Source organism: Oncorhynchus gorbuscha, unplaced genomic scaffold, assembly GCF_021184085.1.
Source record: "Oncorhynchus gorbuscha isolate QuinsamMale2020 ecotype Even-year unplaced genomic scaffold, OgorEven_v1.0 Un_scaffold_1076, whole genome shotgun sequence".
Classification (NCBI taxonomy): domain Eukaryota; kingdom Metazoa; phylum Chordata; class Actinopteri; order Salmoniformes; family Salmonidae; genus Oncorhynchus; species Oncorhynchus gorbuscha.
Genome location: NW_025745965.1, coordinates 46 through 20196, shown reverse-complemented (window position 1 = coordinate 20196; position 20151 = coordinate 46). Strand labels below are relative to the sequence as shown.

The 20151-nt window shown below is 42.6% G+C and overlaps 1 protein-coding gene across 1 annotated transcript; it reads right to left on the bottom strand.

Moving 5' to 3' along the window:
• Window positions 1–1606: 1606 nt before the first annotated feature.
• On the bottom strand, window positions 1607–15495 carry LOC124021176 (phosphomannomutase 2-like). Its single transcript, XM_046336525.1, has 8 exons — window positions 15308–15495; window positions 14219–14330; window positions 4652–4728; window positions 4447–4538; window positions 4181–4280; window positions 4033–4108; window positions 3719–3834; window positions 1607–2049 (listed from the first exon to the last, which is right to left on the bottom strand). The coding sequence occupies exons 1-8, from the start codon at window positions 15422–15424 to the stop codon at window positions 1945–1947; spliced, it is 795 nt and encodes a 264-aa protein (XP_046192481.1). The 5' UTR covers window positions 15425–15495; the 3' UTR covers window positions 1607–1944.
• Between the last annotated feature and the right edge of the window lie 4656 nt (window positions 15496–20151).

The following is a 20151-nucleotide window of genomic DNA, read 5'->3' as shown; positions in this document are numbered from 1 at the left end:
ATATTAGAGAGTTAGGGATTATGCTGGTTAATTGTTTAGAGAGGGGTAGCTATATTTACAACCTAACAGTAGTTAGGAGTTATGGGATTATGCCGGTTAATTGTTTAGTTAGCTATATTTAGAACCTAACAGTAGGAGTTATGGGATTATGCCGGTTAATTGTTTAGTTAGCTATATTTACAACCTAACAGTATTAGGAGTTGGGATTATGCCGGTTAATTGTTTAGTTAGCTATATTTACAACCTAACAGTATTAGGAGTTATGGGATTATGCCGGTTAATTGTTTAGTTAGCTATATTTACAACCTAACAGTAGGAGTTATGGGATTATGCCGGTTAATTGTTAGCTATATTTACAACCTAGCAGTAGTAGGAGTTGGGATTATGCTGGTTAATTGTTTAGTTAGCTATATTTACAACCTAACAGTAGTAGGAGTTATGGGATTATGCCGGTTAATTGTTTAGTTAGCTATATTTAGAACCTAACAGTAGTAGGAGTTATGGGATTATGCCGGTTAATTGTTTAGTTAGCTATATTTACAACCTAACAGTATTAGGAGTTATGGGATTATGCCGGTTAATTGTTTATTTAGCTATATTTACAACCTAACAGTAGTAGGAGTTGGGATTATGCTGGTTAATTGTTTAGTTAGCTAGATGTCTAAACAGAACACTTCATCAGATGAATACAGGACCCATCAAATTAGCCAGGTGTGATTACAGCCATCTATTGTATTTCATGAACATGTCTAGACAATGTTTTTACCTGGAGTTTTCCCTTATTGTAGGTTACTACTTTGACCACTATTAGTCTTAATCTTTGGTTGTTTACTACACTACTCACTCTGTTTAGCACATGGCCTCATATGTGAATCCTTAAAGAGATGGGTGGGGCTAAGGCTTAAGAGGGTGTGAACGATGCTGAATAGGTGGGGCTAAAGCTTAAGAGGGTGTAGACAGAGCTCTCCAGTAGGTACCAAAATATTCAAGGGCCATTTTCTAAAAAGTGGGGTTACAAGTTTATCAACTTTCAAAGCAGAATTACTTCCCCATTGTTCCTCAGCTGTAGTGTATGATGTACCATTTTCTACCTCAGTCTCTACATTTATCCAATGTACAAAACACAATTTCAAATGTTGCTACATAATAATATATAATAATATGCCATTTAGCAGACGCTTTTATCCAAAGCGACTTACAGTTATGTATGGGTGGTCCCGGGGATCGAACCCACTACCCTGGCGTTACAAGCGCCATGCTCTACCAACTGAGCTACAGAAGGACCACTGGCTAGTATAGAGCCAGTTCAGGGTACAACAGTAGTGGGTAGTAGTAAGACCGAATCGGTGAGGTCGGTCACATTTGTTAACCTTCCGATAACATTGAGTTTACCACAACAGTAACCGGTTTCATTAATGACGTCGTCCCCAGTGACCGTACGTACATATCCCAACCAGAAGCCATGGAACACATCCACAATGATTGGTCCTGTTCATTAGAGAGCACTGTATCAACCAGGGTCATGTTCACTAGAGAACGCTGTATCAAAACATGTTTCAACCAGGGCAATAACTGTAAACTAAACATGATAATACCAGTCTAAATATTAACTTTAGGAGGGGTTTTCAATCAGATTTATTTATAAAGACCTTTTTACAACAGCCGATGCCACAAAATGATACACAGAAACCCAGCCTAAAACCCCAAACAATGTCAATATAGTTTAACCAATAGCAGTTTTTCATGGTTCCAGGAAGTGGATAAAGTTCATGTGCAGAAAGACACGGTTGGAAGAAGCTTCATTTTCCATCGTTCCCAGGGGTGTCACCAAAGCGGTGTTGTATGCATCAGGGAACTCCCAGGTGAATTCCATAAAGCCCTAACGATCACATGGTCGGGCAGGACGTCTCTTTGGCACTTCAGACATCTGATTACTGCTGTGTGTCAGTTGAAGAACAGGTCTTGACAGATACGTTGTGTATCTTCAGGGCAGGTGACTTCATGTCCGATGGTTCTGGGATCTGCATAGATCTCATAGTCGTTTCCCCCCTAAAGCAGTGTCAACATTAATATATCATATACTGTAGTTTCCTCCATAAAGCTATAACGCGGTTGTCGTCGTTGTCGTCATAAAGCTATAACACGGTTGTCATCATAAAGCTATAACGCGGTCGTCGTCATAAAGCTATAACACGGTTGTCATCATAAAGCTATAACACGGTTGTCATCATAAAGCTATAACACGGTTGTCGTCATAAAGCTATAACACGGTTGTCATCATAAAGCTATAACACGGTTGTCGTCATAAAGCTATAACACGGTTGTCGTCGTCATAAAGCTATAACACGGTTGTCGTCGTCATAAAGCTATAACACGGTTGTCGTCGTCATAAAGCTATAACGCGGTTGTCGTCGTCATAAAGCTATAACGCGGTTGTCATCATAAAGCTATAACGCGGTCGTCGTCGTCATAAAGCTATAACGCGGTCGTCGTCATAAAGCTATAACGCGGTCGTCGTCGTCATAAAGCTATAACGCGATCGTCGTCGTCATAAAGCTATAACGCGGTCGTCGTCGTCATAAAGCTATAACGCGGTCGTCGTCATCATAAAGCTATAACGCGGTCGTCGTCATAAAAAAATAACGCGGTCGTCGTCGTCATAAAGCTATAACGCGGTCGTCGTCGTCATAAAGCTATAACGCGGTTGTCGTCGTCATAAAGCTATAACGCGGTTGTCGTCGTCATAAAGCTATAACGCGGTCGTCGTCGTCATAAAGCTATAACGCGGTCGTCGTCGTCATAAAGCTATAACGCGGTCGTCGTCATAAAGCTATAACGCGGTCGTCGTCATAAAGCTATAACGCGGTTGTCGTCATAAAGCTATAACGCGGTTGTCATTATAAAGCTATAACACGGTTGTCATTATAAAGCTATAACGCGGTTGTCATTATAAAGCTATAACGCGGTTGTCATTATAAAGCTATAACGCGGTTGTCATTATAAAGCTATAACGCGGTTGTCATTATAAAGCTATAACTCGGTTGTCATTATAAAGCTATAACGCGGTTGTCATTATAAAGCTATAACGCGGTTGTCGTCATCATAAAGCTATAACGCGGTTGTCGTCATCATAAAGCTATAACGCGGTTGTCATTATAAAGCTATAACGCGGTTGTCGTCATAAAGCTATAACACGGTTGTCATTATAAAGCTATAACGCGGTTGTCATTATAAAGCTATAACACAGTTGTCATTATAAAGCTATAACGCAGTTGTCATCATAAAGCTATAACGCGGTTGTCATCATAAAGCTATAACGCGGTTGTCATTATAAAGCTATATAACACGGAGGTCATTATAAAGCTATAACACGGAGGTCATTATAAAGCTATAACACGGAGGTCATTATAAAGCTATAACACGGAGGTCATTATAAAGCTATAACACGGAGGTCATTATAAAGCTATAACACGGTTGTCATTATAAAGCTATAACACGGTTGTCATTATAAAGCTATAACACGGTTGTCATAAAGCTATAACACGGTTGTCATAAAGCTATAACACGGTTGTCATTATAAAGCTATAACACAGTTGTCATTATAAAGCTATAACACGGTTGTCATTATAAAGCTATAACACGGTTGTCATTATAAAGCTATAACACGGTTGTCATCATAAAGCTATAACACGGTTGTCGTCATCATAAAGCTACTTACAGGTTTAGTTTTGTCTCCAAAGAAGTGTATGGTTTTATAGGAGTCTTTCTCTACCAGGCCCAGACAGTAACGCTTGTCCCAGCCCTCTGGGAACACATCAAAACTGATCTGACCACCTACAGAGTTGGAGCGAGGAAGAGTGGGGGGAGAGAAGGAGATTAGAGGTCAGACTCACCTATAGAGAAGTCCTTAGGGTTCGAGGTCAGACTCACCTATAGAGAAGTCCTTAGGGTTCGAGGTCAGGGGTTAGAGGTCAGACTCACCTATAGAGAAGTCCTTGGGGTTCGAGGTCAGGGTTTAGAGGTCAGACTCACCTATAGAGAAGGTCAGTCCTTTGCCTTTAAACTCCTCTTGAAGAACGGCAACAAACTTCTCTCTGATTCGTTCTTTCTGTTGAGAGACAGCGGTCAATCAAAGTGACCTAACGACACAGACTGACAGACAGACATCATCCCTCCATACTTGGTCCAGCTGGTAGAACTCTATCCTCTCCTCCTGACTACAGCTCCGCCCGACCGGTGACACGTTCAACATTCCATTACGGAACTCTATAAACGTCCCCCTGAGGAGACACAGACAGAGGTTGGGTGAGCGTGTGTGAGAGGGAGAGAGACGGGGTGAGTGTGTGTGAGAGAGAGAGAGTGTGCACCTCTTCCTGTGTAGTGTAATCTAGGCCAGGTAGTTGACACAGACAGAGATGGTGTGAGTGAGAGAGAGACAGTGTGTACCTCTTCCTGGGTAGTGTAATCTTGGCCAGGTAGTTGAGACAGAAGTTGATGAAGTCTTGAAGAAGATCCTCCCCCATGTACGCCTGGATACTCTGAAACAACCAATCACAGCCCTGGATCCTCTGAAACAACCAGTGACTACAACGTGTCCATCTTGGTCAATAAACCACATGGGAGCATCAAAGGTTAGAGGTCAGGGTCTTACCTGTACTGCTACCAGCTGTCCATTCTGATAGGCCACCAATCCGTTTTCAGCAAACAGATAGTCCACCTTCTCGACCACTACGACACACAAATGCCCACATTACTACACAGTGTGTGTGTGTGTGTGTGTGTGTGTGTGTGTGTGTTTTGTGGTAAACTATTTAATATAGTAAACTATTGACTAACTAAAACTCACCCGTTGTGAATGACTCAGTTAATGCAGTAAAGATCAATGATGGTTTAGTGTGTGTGTGTGTGTGTGAGAGTGAGAGAGAGTCAACTGATCTGTCAGGTTGTATTTAGCTGCTCTGACCTTCTCAGCTCTTCTCTGTAAAGGTCGACACACACACACACACACACACACACACACACACACTTGATTCGCTGATCTTGATTCCATAGTGAGAAGTTATTGGTTGATCAGTGATTCTGTATATATTCTGTGTTATATTCTATATATTAATTTATATTTATGATAAACTGGTTAGTTTGGGTCCTGACGTCTGAATGCGTTCCCGAATGTTTCAGCATCTTGACTTTTTCCACATCTTGTTATGTTACAGTCTCATACTAAACTAAAGTATTCAGCCATCTTGTTATGTTACAGTCTCATACTAAACTATTCAGCCATCTTGTTGTGTTACAGTCTCATACTAAACTAAAGTATTCAGCCATCTTGTTGTGTTACAGTCTCATACTAAACTAAAGTATTCAGCCATCTTGTTGTGTTACAGTCTCATACTAAACTAAAGTATTCAGCCATCTTGTTATGTTACAGTCTCATACTAAACTATTCAGACATCTTGTTATGTTACAGTCTCATACTAAACTAAACTATTCAGCCATCTTGTTGTGTTACAGTCTCATACTAAACTAAAGTATTCAGCCATCTTGTTGTGTTACAGTCTCATACTAAACTATTCAACATCTTGTTATGTTACATTCATACTAAAGCCATCTTGTTGTGTTACAGTCTCATACTAAAGTATTCAGCCATCTTGTTGTGTTACAGTCTCATACTAAAGTATTCAGCCATCTTGTTGTGTTACAGTCTCATACTAAACTAAAGTATTCAGCCATCTTGTTGTGTTACAGTCTCATACTAAACTAAAGTATTCAGCCATCTTGTTATGTTACAGTCTCATACTAAACTAAAGTATTCAGCCATCTTGTTGTGTTACAGTCTCATACTAAACTAAAGTATTCAGCCATCTTGTTGTGTTACAGTCTCATACTAAACTAAAGTATTCAGCCATCTTGTTGTGTTACAGTCTCATACTAAACTAAAGTATTCAGCCATCTTGTTGTGTTACAGTCTCATACTAAACTAAAGTATTCAGCCATCTTGTTGTGTTACAGTCTCATACTAAACTAAAGTATTCAGCCATCTTGTTATGTTACAGTCTCATACTAAACTAAAGTATTCAGCCATCTTGTTATGTTACAGTCTCATACTAAACTAAAGTATTCAGCCATCTTGTTATGTTACAGTCTCATACTAAACTAAACTATTCAGCCATCTTGTTATGTTACAGTCTCATACTAAACTAAAGTATTCAGCCATCTTGTTGTGTTACAGTCTCATACTAAACTAAAGTATTCAGCCATCTTGTTGTGTTACAGTCTCATACTAAACTAAAGTATTCAGCCATCTTGTTGTGTTACAGTCTCATACTAAACTAAAGTATTCAGCCATCTTGTTGTGTTACAGTCTCATACTAAACTAAAGTATTCAGACATCTGGTTATGTTACAGTCTCATACTAAACTATTCAGCCATCTTGTTGTGTTACAGTCTCATACTAAAGTATTCAGCCATCTTGTTGTGTTACAGTCTCATACTAAACTAAAGTATTCAGCCATCTTGTTGTGTTACAGTCTCATACTAAACTATTCAGCCATCTTGTTGTGTTACAGTCTCATACTAAAGTATTCAGCCATCTTGTTGTGTTACAGTCTCATACTAAACTAAAGTATTCAGCCATCTTGTTATGTTACAGTCTCATACTAAACTAAAGTATTCAGCCATCTTGTTATGTTACAGTCTCATACTAAACTAAAGTATTCAGCCATCTTGTTATGTTACAGTCTCATACTAAAGTATTCAGCCATCTTGTTATGTTACAGTCTCATACTAAACTAAACTATTCAGCCATCTTGTTGTGTTACAGTCTCATACTAAAGTATTCAGCCATCTTGTTATGTTACAGTCTCATACTAAAGTATTCAGCCATCTTGTTGTGTTACAGTCTCATACTAAACTAAAGTATTCAGCCATCTTGTTGTGTTACAGTCTCATACTAAAGTATTCAGCCATCTTGTTGTGTTACAGTCTCATACTAAAGTATTCAGCCATCTTGTTGTGTTACAGTCTCATACTAAAGTATTCAGCCATCTTGTTATGTTACAGTCTCATACTAAACTAAAGTATTCAGCCATCTTGTTGTGTTACAGTCTCATACTAAAGTATTCAGCCATCTTGTTATGTTACAGTCTCATACTAAAGTATTCAGCCATCTTGTTGTGTTACAGTCTCATACTAAAGTATTCAGCCATCTTGTTATGTTACAGTCTCATACTAAACTAAACTATTCAGACATCTTGTTGTGTTACAGTCTCATACTAAACTAAACTATTCAGCCATCTTGTTATGTTACAGTCTCATACTAAACTATTCAGACATCTTGTTATGTTACAGTCTCATACTAAAGTATTCAGCCATCTTGTTATGTTACAGTCTCATACTAAACTAAACTATTCAGCCATCTTGTTGTGTTAGTCTCATACTAAAGTATTCAGCCATCTTGTTGTGTTACAGTCTCATACTAAACTAAACTATTCAGCCATCTTGTTGTGTTACAGTCTCATACTAAACTATTCAGACATCTTGTTATGTTACAGTCTCATACAAAACTAAACTATTCAGCCATCTTGTTGTGTTAGTCTCATACTAAACTAAAGTATTCAGCCATCTTGTTGTGTTACAGTCTCATACTAAACTATTCAGACATCTTGTTATGTTACAGTCTCATACTAAAGTATTCAGCCATCTTGTTATGTTACAGTCTCATACTAAAGTATTCAGCCATCTTGTTATGTTACAGTCTCATACTAAACTAAAGTATTCAGCCATCTTGTTATGTTACAGTCTCATACTAAACTAAAGTATTCAGCCATCTTGTTGTGTTACAGTCTCATACTAAACTAAAGTATTCAGCCATCTTGTTGTGTTACAGTCTCATACTAAACTAAAGTATTCAGCCATCTTGTTGTGTTACAGTCTCATACTAAAGTATTCAGCCATCTTGTTATGTTACAGTCTCATACTAAACTAAAGTATTCAGCCATCTTGTTGTGTTAGTCTCATACTAAAGTATTCAGCCATCTTGTTGTGTTACAGTCTCATACTAAAGTATTCAGCCATCTTGTTATGTTACAGTCTCATACTAAACTAAAGTATTCAGCCATCTTGTTGTGTTACAGTCTCATACTAAACTATTCAGCCATCTTGTTATGTTACAGTCTCATACTAAACTAAAGTATTCAGCCATCTTGTTGTGTTACAGTCTCATACTAAAGTATTCAGCCATCTTGTTGTGTTACAGTCTCATACTAAACTAAAGTATTCAGCCATCTTGTTGTGTTACAGTCTCATACTAAACTAAAGTATTCAGCCATCTTGTTATGTTACAGTCTCATACTAAACTAAAGTATTCAGCCATCTTGTTGTGTTACAGTCTCATACTAAACTAAAGTATTCAGCCATCTTGTTATGTTACAGTCTCATACTAAAGTATTCAGCCATCTTGTTATGTTACAGTCTCATACTAAACTAAAGTATTCAGCCATCTTGTTGTGTTACAGTCTCATACTAAACTAAAGTATTCAGCCATCTTGTTGTGTTACAGTCTCATACTAAACTAAAGTATTCAGCCATCTTGTTGTGTTACAGTCTCATACTAAACTAAAGTATTCAGCCATCTTGTTATGTTACAGTCTCATACTAAACTAAAGTATTCAGCCATCTTGTTATGTTACAGTCTCATACTAAACTATTCAGCCATCTTGTTGTGTTACAGTCTCATACTAAACTAAAGTATTCAGCCATCTTGTTATGTTACAGTCTCATACTAAACTAAAGTATTCAGCCATCTTGTTATGTTACAGTCTCATACTAAACTAAAGTATTCAGCCATCTTGTTGTGTTACAGTCTCATACTAAACTAAAGTATTCAGCCATCTTGTTGTGTTACAGTCTCATACTAAACTAAAGTATTCAGCCATCTTGTTGTGTTACAGTCTCATACTAAACTAAAGTATTCAGCCATCTTGTTGTGTTACAGTCTCATACTAAACTAAAGTATTCAGCCATCTTGTTATGTTACAGTCTCATACTAAACTAAAGTATTCAGCCATCTTGTTATGTTACAGTCTCATACTAAACTAAAGTATTCAGCCATCTTGTTATGTTACAGTCTCATACTAAACTAAAGTATTCAGCCATCTTGTTATGTTACAGTCTCATACTAAACTAAAGTATTCAGCCATCTTGTTGTGTTACAGTCTCATACTTGCCATCTTGTTATGTTACAGTCTCATACTAAACTAAAGTATTCAGCCATCTTGTTATGTTACAGTCTCATACTAAACTATTCAGCCATCTTGTTATGTTACAGTCTCATACTAAACTAAAGTATTCAGCCATCTTGTTGTGTTACAGTCTCATACTAAACTAAAGTATTCAGCCATCTTGTTATGTTACAGTCTCATACTAAACTAAAGTATTCAGCCATCTTGTTATGTTACAGTCTCATACTAAACTAAAGTATTCAGCCATCTTGTTATGTTACAGTCTCATACTAAACTAAAGTATTCAGCCATCTTGTTATGTTACAGTCTCATACTAAACTAAAGTATTCAGCCATCTTGTTACAGTCTCATACTAAACTAAAGTATTCAGCCATCTTGTTATGTTACAGTCTCATACTAAACTAAAGTATTCAGCCATCTTGTTGTGTTACAGTCTCATACTAAACTAAAGTATTCAGCCATCTTGTTATGTTACAGTCTCATACTAAACTAAAGTATTCAGCCATCTTGTTGTGTTACAGTCTCATACTAAACTAAAGTATTCAGCCATCTTGTTGTGTTACAGTCTCATCTTAAAGTATTCAGCCATCTTGTTATGTTACAGTCTCATACTAAACTAAAGTATTCAGCTCATATCTTTCAGCCATCTTGTTGTGTTACAGTCTCATACTAAACTAAAGTATTCAGCCATCTTGTTATGTTACAGTCTCATACTAAAGTATTCAGCCATCTTGTTGTGTTACAGTCTCATACTAAACTAAAGTATTCAGCCATCTTGTTGTGTTACAGTCTCATACTAAACTAAAGTATTCAGCCATCTTGTTGTGTTACAGTCTCATACTAAACTAAAGTATTCAGCCATCTTGTTGTGTTACAGTCTCATACTAAATTCAGCCATCTTGTTATGTTACAGTCTCATACTAAACTAAAGTATTCAGCCATCTTGTTGTGTTACAGTCTCATACTAAACTAAAGTATTCAGCCATCTTGTTATGTTACAGTCTCATACTAAAGTATTCAGCCATCTTGTTGTGTTACAGTCTCATACTAAACTAAAGTATTCAGCCATCTTGTTGTGTTACAGTCTCATACTAAACTAAAGTATTCAGCCATCTTGTTGTGTTACAGTCTCATACTAAAGTCTCATACTAAAGTATTCAGCCATCTTGTTATGTTACAGTCTCATACTAAACTAAAGTATTCAGCCATCTTGTTGTGTTACAGTCTCATACTAAACTAAAGTATTCAGCCATCTTGTTGTGTTACAGTCTCATACTAAAGTATTCAGCCATCTTGTTGTGTTAGTCTCATACTAAACTAAAGTATTCAGCCATCTTGTTATGTTACAGTCTCATACTAAACTAAAGTATTCAGCCATCTTGTTGTGTTACAGTCTCATACTAAACTAAAGTATTCAGCCATCTTGTTATGTTACAGTCTCATACTAAATTAAAGTATTCAGCCATCTTGACTTTTTCCACATCTTGTTATGTTACAGTCTCATACTAAACTTGTGATGTTCGATGGGGTTCAAGTCCGGGCTCTGGCTGGGCCACTCAAGGACATTCAGAGACTTGTCCCGAAGCCACTCCTGCATCGTCTTGGCTGTGTGCTTAGGGTCGTTGTCCTGCTGGAAGGTGAACCTTCTCCCCAGTCTGAGGTCCTGAACACCCTGGAGCAGGTTTTCATCAAGGAACTCGCTCTACTTTGCTCCGTTCATCTTTCCCTTGATCCTGACGAGTCTCCCAGTCCCTGCCACTGAAAAACATCCCCACACCATGATGCTGCCACCACCATGCTTCACCGTAGGGATGGTGCCAGGTTTCCTACAGACATGGTGCTTGGCATTCAGGCCAAAGAGTTCAATCTTGAATTCATCAGACCTGAGAATCTTGTTTCTCGTGGTCAGAGTCCTTTAGGTGTCTTTTGTTAAACTCCAAGCGGGCTGTCATGTGCCTTTTACTGAGGAGTGGCTTCCGTCTGGCCATAAAGGCCTGATTGGTGGAGTAAACTGGCTAGTTTAACAGCATCCCAGCCGTGTTTACAGTATATCAGACAGCAGTACAGCATTATTCGTTATACTAGTACTCCAAAAAAAAAAAAAATACTATTTTCAGAACACAAGGCTGGAAAAACCATGTGCTTATGTATCTATATGCCAACAGCACACAACATTGCATAACACAGTTAATGTCGGAAGTTTACATATACCGTAGCCAAATATATTTGAACTCAGTTTGCCTTTAAATTGTTTAACTTGGGTCAAATGTTTCAGGTAGCCTTCCACAATAAGTTGAGTGAATTTTGGCCCATTCCTCCTGAAAGAGCTGGTGTAACTGAGTCAGGTTTGTAGGCCACCATGCTCGCACACGCTTTTTCAGTTTTGACCACAAACTTTCTAGAGGATTGAGGTCAGGGCTTTGTGATGGCCACTCCAATACCTTGACTTTGATGCCCTTTTGGAAGTATGCTTGGGGTCATTGTCCATTTGGAAGACCCATTTGCGACCAAGCTTTAACTTCCTGACTGATGTCTTGAGATATTGCTTCAATATATACACAGAATTTTCCATCCACATGAAGCCATCTATTTTGTGAAGTGCATCAGTCCCTCCTACAGCAAAGCACCCCCACAACATGACGCTGCCACCCCCATGCTTCACAGTTGGAATAAATGCCGAAGAACCCCGTCCCTTATTCCTGTAATTATGGGCTTTTATTTCTGTTTTTATAGGCATTTATTCCTGTAATTATGGGCTTTTATTTCTGTTTTTATAGGCTTTTATTTCTGTTTTTATAGGCATTTATTCCTGTAATTATGGGCTTTTATTTCTGTTTTTATAGGCATTTATTCCTGTAATTATAGTCTTTTATTTCTGCAATTATATGCTTTTATTTCTGTATTTATAGGCATTTATTTATAGGCATTTATTTCTGTAATTATAGGCTTTTATTTATAGGCATTTATTCTTGTAATTATAGGCTTTTATTTCTGTATTTATAGGCATTTATTTATAGGCATTTATTCCTGTAATTATAGGCTTTTATTTCTATACTCAGCGCGCATGTAGAGGGACAGGTCGGAACACAATTGAGTGAGACACGGGGGGGAAGGGAATTTAGGGAGCAGAACTGTGTGATGCTTGGCTTCTTTTTTGTTGTGTCTTGCAAATGCACATGTACAAATGGAACACTAGAGTCCTATATCTCTACAATACACCACTAGAGTCCTACAATACACCACTAGAGTCACCACTAGAGTCCTACATCTCTACAATATACCACTAGAGTCCTACAATACACCACTCGAGTCCTACATCTCTACAATACACCACTAGAGTCCTACATCTCTACAATACACCACTAGAGTCCTACAATATACCACTAGAGTCCTACATCTCTACAATATACCATTAGAGTCCTACATCTCTACAATACACCACTAGAGTCCTACAATATACCATTAGAGTCCTACATCTCTACAATACACCACTAGAGTCCTACAATATACCACTAGAGTCCTACATCTCTACAATACACCATTAGAGTCCTACATCTCTACATCTCAATACACCATCTACAATAGTCCTACAATATACCATTAGAGTCCTACATCTCTACAATACACCACTAGAGTCCTACAATATACCACTAGAGTCCTACATCCCTACAATACACCACTAGAGTCCTACATCGCTACAATACACCACTAGAGTCCTACATCGCTACAATACACCACTAGAGTCCTACATCCCTACAATATTCCACTAGAGACCTACATCTAAAATACACCACTAGAGTCCTACAATATACCACTAGAGTCCTACATCCCTACAATACACCACTTGAGTCCTACATCCCTACAATACACCACTAGAGTCCTACATTCCTACAATATTCCACTAGAATCCTACATCCCTACAATATTCCACTAGAATCCTACATCCCTACAATATTCCACGAGAGTCCTACATCTCTACAATAGTCCACTAGAGTCCTACATCTCTACAATACACCACTAGAGTCCTACAATATACCACTAGAGTCCTACATCCCTACAATACTCCACTAGAGTCCTACATCCCTACAATACACCACTAGAGTCCTACATCTCTACAATACACCACTAGAGTCCTACATCCCTACAATACACCACTAGAGTCCTACATCTCTACAATACACCACTAGAGTCCTACATCTCTAGAATATACCACCAGAGTCCTACATCGCCACAATATACCACTAGAGTCCCACATCTCTACAATACACCACAGGTAGGATGCAAAACATTCTTGTTTACTGTTCTATGTATGTTGGTAACCAGTTTATAATAGCAATAAGGTCCTACATAAGTCCTACATCTCTGCAATACACCACAAGGAGTCCTACAACATACCACTAGAGTCCTACATCCCTACAATATTCCACTAGAGTCCTACATCCCTACAATACACCACTAGAGTCCTACATCCCTACAATACTCCACTAGAGTCCTACATCCCTACAATACACCCCTAGAGTCCTACATCCCTACAATACACCACTAGAGTCCTACAATACACCGCTAGAGTCCTACATCCCTACAATACTCCACTAGAGTCCTACATCCCTAAAATACACCACTAGAGTCCTACAATATACCACTAGAGTCCAACATCGCTAGAATATACCACCAGAGTCCTACATCGCTAAAATACACCACTAGAGTCCTACAATACTACATCGCCACAATATACCACTAGAGTCCCACATCTCTACAATACACCACAGGTAGGATGCAAAACATTCTTGTTTACTGTTCTATTTATGTTGGTAACCAGTTTATAATAGCAATAAGGACCCTGGTTGGGTTGTGGTATATTGCTTTTAAATATATTATCTCAAACTCACCCAGACACACCTTAACCCCCTCCCTCCCAGACACACCTTAACCCCCTCCCTACCTCCCAGACACACCTTAACTCCCACACAGACACTCACCATCATCTCCCAGTTGTTCTTTGATCTTGATGAAGTCCGACCCCCCCACCACGCCGACTCGAACACGCCGCCGCAGACGCTGCAGAAAGTCCTCCATCCCGGGAGTCACCCTCTGAAACACACCAATACACGCTAGTACACTGCTACAACAACCAGTCAATCACACGGTCCTGCCTCGACCCCGGACGCGGCCCTGCCTCGACCACGGTCCTGCCTCGACCCCGGACGCGGTCCTGCCTCGACCCCGGACGCGGTCCTGCCTCGACCCCGGACGCGGTCCTGCCTCGACCCCGGACGCGGTCCTGCCTCGACCCCGGACGCGGACCTGCCTCGACCACGGAGGCGGTCCTGCCTCGAACCACGGACGCGGTCCTGCCTCGATCACGATCCTGCCTCGACCCCGGACGCGGTCCTGCCTCGACCGGTGACGCGGTCCTGCCTCGACCGGTGACGCGGTCCTGCCTCGACCACGGATACAGTCTATATCATTCACCTGGTGACTGACTCATATAGCTAAACCATAGCACTCTCTCTGTCTATTGCCTGGAGTCTTTACTAACAACGGTCCGTTTTACCTGTCTTTAGTGAACAGGGTTCTTCTATTCATTACCCGTTTTGCAACAAAAACAGTTTATTCCAAACGTTTCGTAAAGAAAACGAGTTTATATTGGACAAATGCTGGTAGGTTGTGAACTAACGTTAACGTTGGGTTATTTTACCAGTCTGTTCCTTAGGTTAGTGGACTGTAGAAGGGGATCTATCGGTAGCAGCACCGTGGGAACTATCGGTAGCAGCACCGTGGGACCTATCGGTAGCAGCACCGTGGGACCTATCGGTAGCAGCACCGTGGGACCTATCGGTAGCAGTACCGTAGGAACTATCGGTAGCAGTACCGTAGGAACTATCGGTAACAGTACCGTGGGAACTATCGGTAACAGTACCGTGGGAACTATCGGTAGCAGTACCGTAGGAACTATCGGTAGAAGTACCGTGGGATCTATCGGTAGCAGTACCGTGGGAACTATCGGTAGCAGTACCGTAGGAACTATCGGTAGAAGTACCGTGGGATCTATCGTTGGTCTTACTTACCTGTCGGGCGGCAGTCAGCGTCCCGTCCACATCGAAGAGACACAGCGTCGTGGTGTCGACAGCTTCACTCATCTTGTTCGTAATAAATGTGTTGGAGGATGAGTTATTCGCCGTCATGGGACAGAGGACGGACAACTGATATGAGAAGGAAGAGACTAGTGGACGGACTGCAACGTCATCAGTGCTTTGTGTATACGGAAGTACAGTCCCCTTGTCCAATCACAGCGCGCTGTGGGCGTGGCTTTGTAACGTCGAATTCGCTCGTCGTGTCCGTTCGGGGAACGCCAAATATTTAGTTATTAGCCTGACCATTAAATACTGAATTATTGACCAACAGACAATTGAATAGTTTATTTTATTTTTCACCAGAGTCCAGCTGAATTGAGCTGTGAACAAGTTTCATAGGGTTTTGCATCACTTCGTTTTTAATTTAACCAGGTACTAATGGGGATCGATAATACATACAAATATAGCCCTCAGAGAGGAGGGTACATGAGGTTATGGACCAGAACAGGGTCATATAGCCCTCAGAGAGGAGGGTACATGATGAGGCTATGGACCAGAACAGGGTCATATAGCCAACAGCTCTCAGATACAGAGAGGATCAGAACAGGTCATATAGCCCTCAGAGGAGGGTAGAGGTATGGACAGAACAGGGTCTATGGAGAGGAGGGTATCAGGGTCATATAGCCCTCAGAGAGGAGGGTACATGATGAGGTTATGGACCAGAACAGGGTCATATAGCCCTCTGAGAGGAGGGTACATGATGAGGTTATGGACCAGAACAGGGTCATATAGCCCTCAGAGAGGAGGGTATCAGAACAGGGTCATATAGCCCTCAGAGAGGAGGGTACATGATGAGGTTATGGACCAGAACAGGGTCATATAGCCCTCTGAGGAACAGGGTCATATGATGAGGTTATGGATCAGAACAGGGTCATATAGCCCTCAGAGAGGAGGGTACATGATGAGGTTATGGACAGAACAGGGTCATATAGCCCTCAGAGGAGGATCAGAACAGGGTCATATAGCCCTCAGAGGGAGGTATCAGAACAGGGTCATATAGCCCTCAGAGAGGAGGGTATGAGAACAGGGTCATAGCCCTCAGAGGAGGGTAGAACAGGGTCATATAGCCCTCAGAGAGGAGGGTACCAGAACAGGGTCATATAGCCCTCAGAGGGAGGGTATCAGAACAGGGTCATATAGCCCTCAGAGAGGAGGGTACATGATGAGGTTATGGACCAGAACAGGGTCATATAGCCCTCTGAGAGGAGGGTATCAGAACAGGGTCATATAGCCCTCTATAGCCCTCAGAGAGGAGGATGTATCAGAACAGGGTCATATAGCCCTCAGAGAGGAGGGTATCAGAACAGGGTCATATAGCCCTCAGAGAGGAGGGTACATGATGAGGTTATGGACCAGAACAGGGTCAGAACAGGGTCATATAGCCCTCAGAGAGGAGGGTATCAGAACAGGGTCATATGCCAGGGTCATCCCTCAGAGAGGAGGGTACATGATGAGGTTATGGACCAGAACAGGGTCATATAGCCCTCAGAGAGAGGGTACATGATGAGGTATCCAGAACAGGGTCATATAGCCCTCAGAGAGGAGGTTATCAGAACAGGGTCATATAGCCCTCAGAGAGGAGGGTACAGAACAGGGTCATATAGCCCTCAGAGAGGAGGGTATCAGAACAGGGTCATATAGCCCTCAGAGAGGAGGGTATGATGAGGTTATGGACCAGAACAGGGTCATATAGCCCTCAGAGAGGAGTACATGATGAGGTTATGGACCAGAACAGGGTCATATAGCCCTCAGAGAGGAGGGTATCAGAACAGGGTCATATAGCCCTCAGAGGAGGGTACAGAACAGGGTCATATAGCCCTCAGAGAGGAGGGTACATGATGAGGTTATGGACCAGAACAGGGTCATATAGCCCTCAGAGAGGAGGGTATCAGAACAGGGTCATATAGCCCTCAGAGAGGAGGGTACATGATGAGGTTATGGACCAGAACAGGAGGGTCATAGTTTGTTAATATAGCCCTCAGAGAGGAGGGTATCAGAACAGGGTCATATAGCCCTCAGAGAGGAGGGTATGGACAGAACAGGGTCATGGAGCCAGAGAGGAGGGGTACCAGAACAGGTCATATAGCCCTCAGAGAGGAGGGTTATCAGAACAGGGTCATATAGCCCTCAGAGAGGAGGGTACAGAAACTATTAAAACAGGTTTAGCCAAAGCTCTCAGATGCAGACAGGGTAATATAGCCCTCAATGAGGGTAGTGATTATGGTCAGAACAACGCATGATGAGCCCTCAGGAGGAGGTGTCCAGATATAGCAGAGAGTTGTGGTAGTGTGTGTGTGGGAGTGTGTCCTGACTGAGGAGGACCAGAACAGGGTCAGTGGGCCTGGGGGAGGAGGGGGATGAGAACAGGGTCATTGCCCTGAGAGGAGGGGACAGGGAGAGGACATGGGGGAGAGAGGGAGGGGGGCTGTCAGAGGGAGGGTTATGGACAGTGGGGCAGAACAGTGTGTCATATAGCCCTCAGAGAGGAGGGTACATGAGGTTATGGACCCAGGGTCAGGCCCTGGAGGACTCTGTTGTCAGGGTGCCTCTGGGAGAGGTGGGGAACAGGAATCTCTAGGAGACCAGAACAGGGTCATATTTGTTAATTAAACTGTAGAGAGCTGTTATCATCATCACACAATACTCTACTACACACAACAGAAACTATTAAAACAGACATGAAATGCAGACAGTAAAAATATAAGCTCAAATGATGATTTGGTCAAAACAACGCTGATGAGTGAACCAACTGAGGTGAGGTGTCCAGTCACAACTTGTGCCCCCACCCCACACAACTAGTCAGAATGGTGGTCCCTACAGCTCACTGAGGACAAAGCCCCCCACCCCAGGAGGGGGAGGTAGTCAGAATGGTGAGGTTGTGGTAGCTGAGAGGGGGAACCAGGGGAAGGACATGTGGGGGGAGGCCAGAGAGGGAAGGACTGGGGCTGGTAGGGGGATTTAGTCAGAATGGGGCTGGTCCCTCCCTACGGCCCCTTCGCCCCGGGGTGGGGACCCCAGTACGGCAGGGTGGTCCTCTGTTCACAACAAAGCCCCCCACCCCACATCTAGTCAGAATGGTGGTCTCTATCTGGAAGAGAAAGAAAATTAGGTCACACACACACACACACAATGGTGGTCACACTCACACACACACCACACACAACTAGTCAGAATGGTGGTCCCTAAGCTCAAATGATAACAGCCAACAACCATCACAATCTGAACCAACTGATCACTAACCCCCACCCCACAACTAGTCAGAATGGTGGTCCCTACAGCTCACAACAAAGCCCCCCACCCCACAACTAGTCAGAATGGTGGTCCCTACAGCTCACAACAAAGCCCCCCACCCCACAACTAGTCAGAATGGTGGTCCCTACAGCTCACAACAAAGCCCCCCACCCCACAACTACATTTAGTCAGAATGGTGGTCCCTACAGCTCACAACAAAACCCCCCCACCCCACATTTAGTCAGAATGGTGGTCCCTACGGCTCACAACAAAGCCCCCCACCCCACAACTAGTCAGAATGGTGGTCCCTACGGCTCACAACAAAGCCCCCACCCCACAACTAGTCAGAATGGTGGTCCCTACAGCTCACAACAAAGCCCCCCACCCCAAACTAGTCATTTAGTCAGAATGGTGGTCCCTACAGCTCACAACAAAGCCCCCCCCCCCACAACTAGTCAGAATGGTGGTCCCTACGGCTCACAACAAAGCCCCCCCCCCACAACTAGTCAGAATGGTGGTCCCTACGGCTCACAACAAAGCCCCCCACCCCACAACTAGTCAGAATGGTGGTCCCTACAGCTCACAACAAAGCCCCCACCCCACAACTAGTCAGAATGGTGGTCCCTACAGCTCACAACAAAGCCCCCCACCCCACAACTAGTCAGAATGGTGGTCCCTACAGCTCACAACAAAGCCCCCCACCCCACAACTAGTCAGAATGGTGGTCCCTACAGCTCACAACAAAGCCCCCCACCCCACAACTAGTCAGAATGGTGGTCCCTACAGCTCACAACAAAGCCCCCCCACCCCACAACTAGTCAGAATGGTGGTCCCTACAGCTCACAACAAAGCCCCCCACCCCACAACTAGTCAGAATGGTGGTCCCTACAGCTCACAACAAAGCCCCCCACCCCACAACTAGTCATTTAGTCAGAATGGTGGTCCCTACAGCTCACAACAAAGCCCCCACCCCACAACTAGTCAGAATGGTGGTCCCTACAGCTCACAACAAAGCCCCCCACCCCACAACTAGTCAGAATGGTGGTCCCTACAGCTCACAACAAAGCCCCCACCCCACAACTAGTCAGAATGGTGGTCCCTACAGCTCACAACAAAAGCCCCCACCCCACAACTAGTCAGAATGGTGGTCCCTACGGCTCACAACAAAGCCCCCCACCCCACAACTAGTCAGAATGGTGGTCCCTACAGCTCACAACAAAGCCCCCACCCCACAACTAGTCATTTAGTCAGAATGGTGGTCCCTACAGCTCACAACAAAGCCCCCCACCCCACAACTAGTCAGAATGGTGGTCCCTACGGCTCACAACAAAGCCCCCCACCCCACAACTAGTCAGAATGGTGGTCCCTACAGCTCACAACAAGCCCCCCACCCCACAACTAGTCAGAATGGTGGTCCTACGGCTCACAACAAAGCCCCCCACCCCCACAACTAGTCATTTAGTCAGAATGGTGGTCCCTACGGCTCACAACAAAGCCCCCACCCCACAACTAGTCAGAATGGTGGTCCCTACAGCTCACAACAAAGC

What these genes read in the sequence shown, in the direction of transcription:
- LOC124021176 (XM_046336525.1), bottom strand. Translation starts at nt 15,424, where the DNA reads ATGACGGCGAATAACTCATCCTCCAACACATTTATTACGAACAAGATG. An exon ending in CGCTGACTGCCGCCCGACAG is followed by an intron (nt 14,331 to 15,307) that starts GTAAGTAAGACC and finishes GGTGTGTTTCAG; the next exon opens with AGGGTGACTCCCGGGATGGA. An exon ending in ATTACACTACCCAGGAAGAG is followed by an intron (nt 4,281 to 4,446) that starts GTACACACTGTC and finishes GTGTCTCCTCAG; the next exon opens with GGGGACGTTTATAGAGTTCC.